Below are 4,861 nucleotides of genomic sequence, written 5' to 3'. Positions count from 1 at the left end.
GGCGGCGGCGGCGGATACGGCGGTAGTTCCGGCGGCGGCCACGGGGGCAGCAGTTCCGGCGGCGGCTACGGGGGCGGTAGCTCCGGCGGCGGCGGCGGTGGTCACGGCGGCAGTTCCGGCGGCGGCTACGGTGGCAGCAGCTCCGGCGGTCACAAGTCTTCTGGGTCCGTCGGGGAACCCTCCTCCAAGGGACCAAGGTCAGCAGAAACTAGCTGGGGTAATCAGAATTAGTTTTAACTTTCTATGATGATTTGTGGCTTTTTAAAGCTTTTAAAAATTAAAATCTTAGGGAAGTTTTCCGCTTGGATTTTTTACCACTGTACTCTTGACATCCATCTTGAATGAAACCGTAATGGTCCAAGATGCTGTAGCTTAAATACTATTCAGATCTAAACAAACGAACAAACAAAAAACATTAAAAAATGATTTTTTTAATTTAGTTTTTTTTCTTTTAGAAAATCTTTTGATTAATTAGTAAGAAACCCCACAGATTGCTTAGTCTAAATTCTGTTTTTTTTTCCCCGTGATTCATGTACAGATACTAACAAAACCAGAGTAATCAAGACAATTATTGAAGAGGTGGCACCTGATGGTAGAGTCCTTTCATCTATGGTTGAATCAGAAACCAAGAAACACTACTATTAAGCCGCACCAAGAGGAAAGAGTCTCCCTTCACACAGACCATTATGTACAGATGCCTGAAGACCAAAATCTCCAAGAAAACACTTCAGTCTTAATGGTCTATGGAAATAGGTTCACTCCTTGCAAATAAGGTGTCTAAAAGGTGTTTTGTGGTTTCTGTATTTCTTTTCACTTTACCAGAAAGTGTTCTTTAATGGAAAAAAAGAAAAAAAAAACAACTTTCTATTCTCAGTCACTAATGAATTTCAATAAACTTTCTTACTGATGCAAGCTATCCAATTTGGTCAGAATTGTCCTTATTTAACCTTAAAGATGAGTGAACTATAGCATTTGGAGGTTGATCTCTCCAGAAATTCTGAAGACAGAATTATTGTCATGGTTTCTGAGTAAATTTTTTAATCTTGTGGGTGTTAGATCAACATTCATAATCTCATTGAGTGAAAAATTTGAGACCCCAATCTAACTCTTTCTCAAAGATACACAATAGGTGGAAAATTCCTAGTGCTCTGGCTTTGAATTATGTTAGTCCTAAAAATTCTAAAAATATCTCCAGTAAGTTTCCAAGGATAAACTTATTGGAAATTTCACATTTTCTGATTACTTGCCTTCTCACATTTACCTACCCTCATTTTCTACCCATTCATTTCTGCCCAATTGCTAGACACCTTAAGAGATATCATCTACCACTCACCAGCCCAATAAGATATCACCCTAACAGAATTATTCGGTGTCTGTCACATGAACAGGACAAGTACTCAAGATACGATGATGCCAATTTTACCAAAGGGACAATTCTAGGTCTCTGCCTTCACCAAACATGTTTAGTGATAAGTACTAAAGATCTGGTGTAGAATCAACCCAGTCATATCCTTCAGCCATTAAGAACCCAACTGACATGACTTAGTACTCTGCTAGTCTATGGAGTAGATGGGCTGGATTTATTCTTTGTCCCTAAGGCTACCTTGTGTTCCCTGGTGGATCTCTCCATACCTGTGTCTATCAAATAGCAGCCTGTCTCTGTATCCTTACTGAAGTGAGCTTGTTTTCCCCAAGACCATAGCCCTGGTCCCCAGGTCATTTACTTGCGTCTCTTGCTGGATAAACCCTACCCTCTGCTCAAACTGATGACAAGCCCTAATTCAAAATGAATGGACTTCCCCATAGTCAAGGCCCCATGACCTACCTACCACCAAATATTACCATAGTTCAGAAGCTCTCCGCTTAAGTTGGCATGTCTTTTTATCTGGGTACCAGCCTGCCTTCTTGGGAGCCAGTAAGTTTCACTGTTGAGGTCCCAACATGCCACACTGTAAAACCGTAAAACAGAGATGTTGATGGGTAAGGACCCTGAGCTACCACTGTGTACATATTGACTGCTGTTTAGAGACACTACCTTTTAAAATGCCTAACGAAGTTGGGGTGCCTGGGTGGCTCAGTCAGTTAAGTGTCCAGCTCTTGGTTTCAGCTCAGGTCATGAACTCACGGTTCTTGAAATGGAGGCCTGTGTCAGGCTCCACACACGGGCTGCTTGGGATGCTCTCTGCCCCTCCCTGCTCACTCTCTCTGTCTCTCAGAGAGAGTTAAATTTAAATGTTATTTAAATTTAAAATAAATTTTAAAAAATAAAATATCTAACAGTTAACCCAATACCTAGGACCTAGAGTGTTGTTAATAATCTGGGATGGCCATTTTCCTTATTCTCGAGAAATAAATGTTTTCCTATTCAGTGACACAAATATAAATAGGTTACTATGAAATAGTTGTGTTTGTTATTAAGCTTTGTCTCTTGTACCCAGACCTACCACCACTACCTGCCTAGCCCCCACCCCCAAGCAGGGATCTCAGCTGATCAGAGTTCTTTATCTGATTGGGTGGTAACCCTTAATTCCTATAAGGTCTAAATCATGGTGGTCCTGTCTTCTTACCTGTTTAGTCTTCCAGTACCTTCTTAATGATTTATATTACATTTTCTCTGTTGAAGTCACTGTGGAAAGCAGTAAGGAGTTTCCTCAAAAACTAAAAAATAGGAATACCTCTATGTTTATTATGTTTATTGCAGCATTATCTACAATAGCCAAGATATGGAAGCAATCTAACAATCCATTGATACATGAATGAATAAAGAAGGTGTGTTATATATACATATATATGTATCACATTTCATGATATATAATTGAATATCACTCAGCCATAAAAAAAGGATGAGATATCTTGCTATTTACAAGAGCATTGGTGGACCTAGAGGATATTATGCTAAGTGAAATAAGTTAGAAATACCGTATGATTTCACTTCTATGTGGAATCCAAAAAACAAATGAACAAACAAAAATAGAAACAGACCCTTAAATTTTTATGTTTCTTTTATTTATTTTTGAGAGACAGAGACAGCTGGAGGAGGGGGGGGGGCAGAGAGAGAGGGAGATACAGAATCCGAAGCAGGCTCCAGGCTCTGAGCTAGCTGTCAGCACAGAGCCCAACGTGGGGCTTGAACCCACGAACGTGAGATCATGACCTGAGCCGAAGCCAGACGCTTAACTGACTGGGCCACCCAAGCACCCCGAAACAGACCCTTAAATACAGAGAACAAACTGATGGTTGCCAGAAGGGAAGGTAGTGAGGAGACAGGTAAACTGAGTAAAGGGGAATAAAAGACACAGGCTTCCAGCTGTAGATGAGTAAGTCACAGGAGTGAAAGGTGCAGCACAGCAATAGGGTCAGTGGTGGTGTAACTACATTGCATGGTGACAGTGCTGCTACACTTGTGGTGTGCACAGCATGAGTATTGAGTGGTCAAATTGAGATGTTGTACGTTTTCAAAAGTATTTTCAGGAGCTTCAGTGGCGCAATCGGTTAGTGCACGGTACTTATACAAAAATATTTTCAAAATATTATCAATACAAGTGAAAAAGACAGTACTGAAATTTGGTAACTGCTATAAATTTTTAATTCTGTTTCAATATATCTGCTTTTATTCTTTTTTATATAAAGAGTATATAAACGTTTATAATGCATGCTCCTAGTCTGTATTAGATAAGTCCCAATAAATGAGGGTTTTATAAAGCAAAAAACAAAAAAAAAGAAAAAAAGAAAAAACAGCATTCTGTTCATCCTCAGAGAAATATGCTTATTGGCTAAATAGTTTCTCCAAAAAATGAGCATGAGCATCACAATAAGTTGTTATCAGAGTAGGTGATCATTAACGTGGTCTGCCGCAGGGTAGAGATCAAGGTCAGGCTGCTCTCATAGGGCTGCAAAATGAAAATCCAGACAGTAGGAACAGTGGTAAGAATGTGTCACAAAGGATTAGAATAATCTAGTCCTGTGAACATGAGACCCAATAAAACAGAGCAAGAGGTTTGAGAAGGTAAGTAGGAAGGACCAGAGGATTCTCCCAAAGGTTTGAGAGAGCTGAGCAGCCCTAAAAGCCACCGCTGTGGTCATCCTGATCATGACGCAAATGACCCAGGCTGTGTCTGAGTGACAAAGAGAAGCGAGTTATCACAACAAAAGTAAGTCCAGCCTGGAAACCAGCTATGAAGGATATTTTTAAGGATACTTTTTGAACCAGGTTGTCCCACAGAAAGCCACGCCAAAGGCGGAAGAACTCTTTGAGTGGTCACATTGATTTTCAGTGTCTCTAAATAAAAACACAAACATCATCTCACATCCCAACACTGAATAAGAGATCTTTCCAGCCTAGCAGCAGTTAGAAAGGGAATGATTGTGAATTAGCACAAATATTGGACATTATCTGGGGGAAGAATTTGAATAGCGTTCTGAAAATAGTTCTTCTTCAAGATTTTAGCAAAGAAAAAAATCACATACTAAGCTTCTAATTAACCTTTCCTACTCAGAATATTTTATCTCAGGAGAAATGCTTGAAAAGCATGAATACATAGGCTTACAGGCTAGCAGAGCCTAGGCAAAGCTACTGACCTTTTTGGAAGAGGAACTCTGATTAAAGTTTTGATCGATAGAGCCTCTGTAAGGTTTCTAAAGTAAGAAATTTGAAGGTAAGACTAGAAAACAAATGGCACCAGGGGTGTCTGTCTGGCTTAATTGGTAGAGTATGCAACTCTTGATCTCGGAGTCGTGAGTTCAAACCCCCTGTTGAGTGTAGAGATTACTTAAATAAATAAAGAAATTTTTAGAAAACAAAATGGCACCAAAATCCATCTCTGTAGATTGAAGTCACTTGTAAAGATATGGGTATGGCCAG

General features: G+C 40.0%; 1 protein-coding gene across 1 annotated transcript in view; it reads left to right on the top strand.

The window, feature by feature from the left end:
• The window catches only part of KRT10 (keratin 10), a 4,480-nt gene extending 3,564 nt beyond the window's left edge, over nt 1-916 (top strand). The window contains exons 8-9 of the mRNA XM_029928328.1: nt 1-217; nt 539-916. The exon at nt 1-217 is cut by the window's left edge and continues 22 nt beyond it. Coding sequence (XP_029784188.1) covers nt 1-217; nt 539-645 — 324 coding nt within the window. The 3' untranslated portion in view covers nt 646-916. The remainder of the gene's footprint in view (nt 218-538) is intronic.
• Nucleotides 917-4,861: the final 3,945 nt, after the last annotated feature.

Source organism: Suricata suricatta, chromosome 17 (assembly GCF_006229205.1).
Source record: "Suricata suricatta isolate VVHF042 chromosome 17, meerkat_22Aug2017_6uvM2_HiC, whole genome shotgun sequence".
Classification (NCBI taxonomy): domain Eukaryota; kingdom Metazoa; phylum Chordata; class Mammalia; order Carnivora; family Herpestidae; genus Suricata; species Suricata suricatta.
This window is presented reverse-complemented; position numbering and strand designations above follow the sequence as displayed.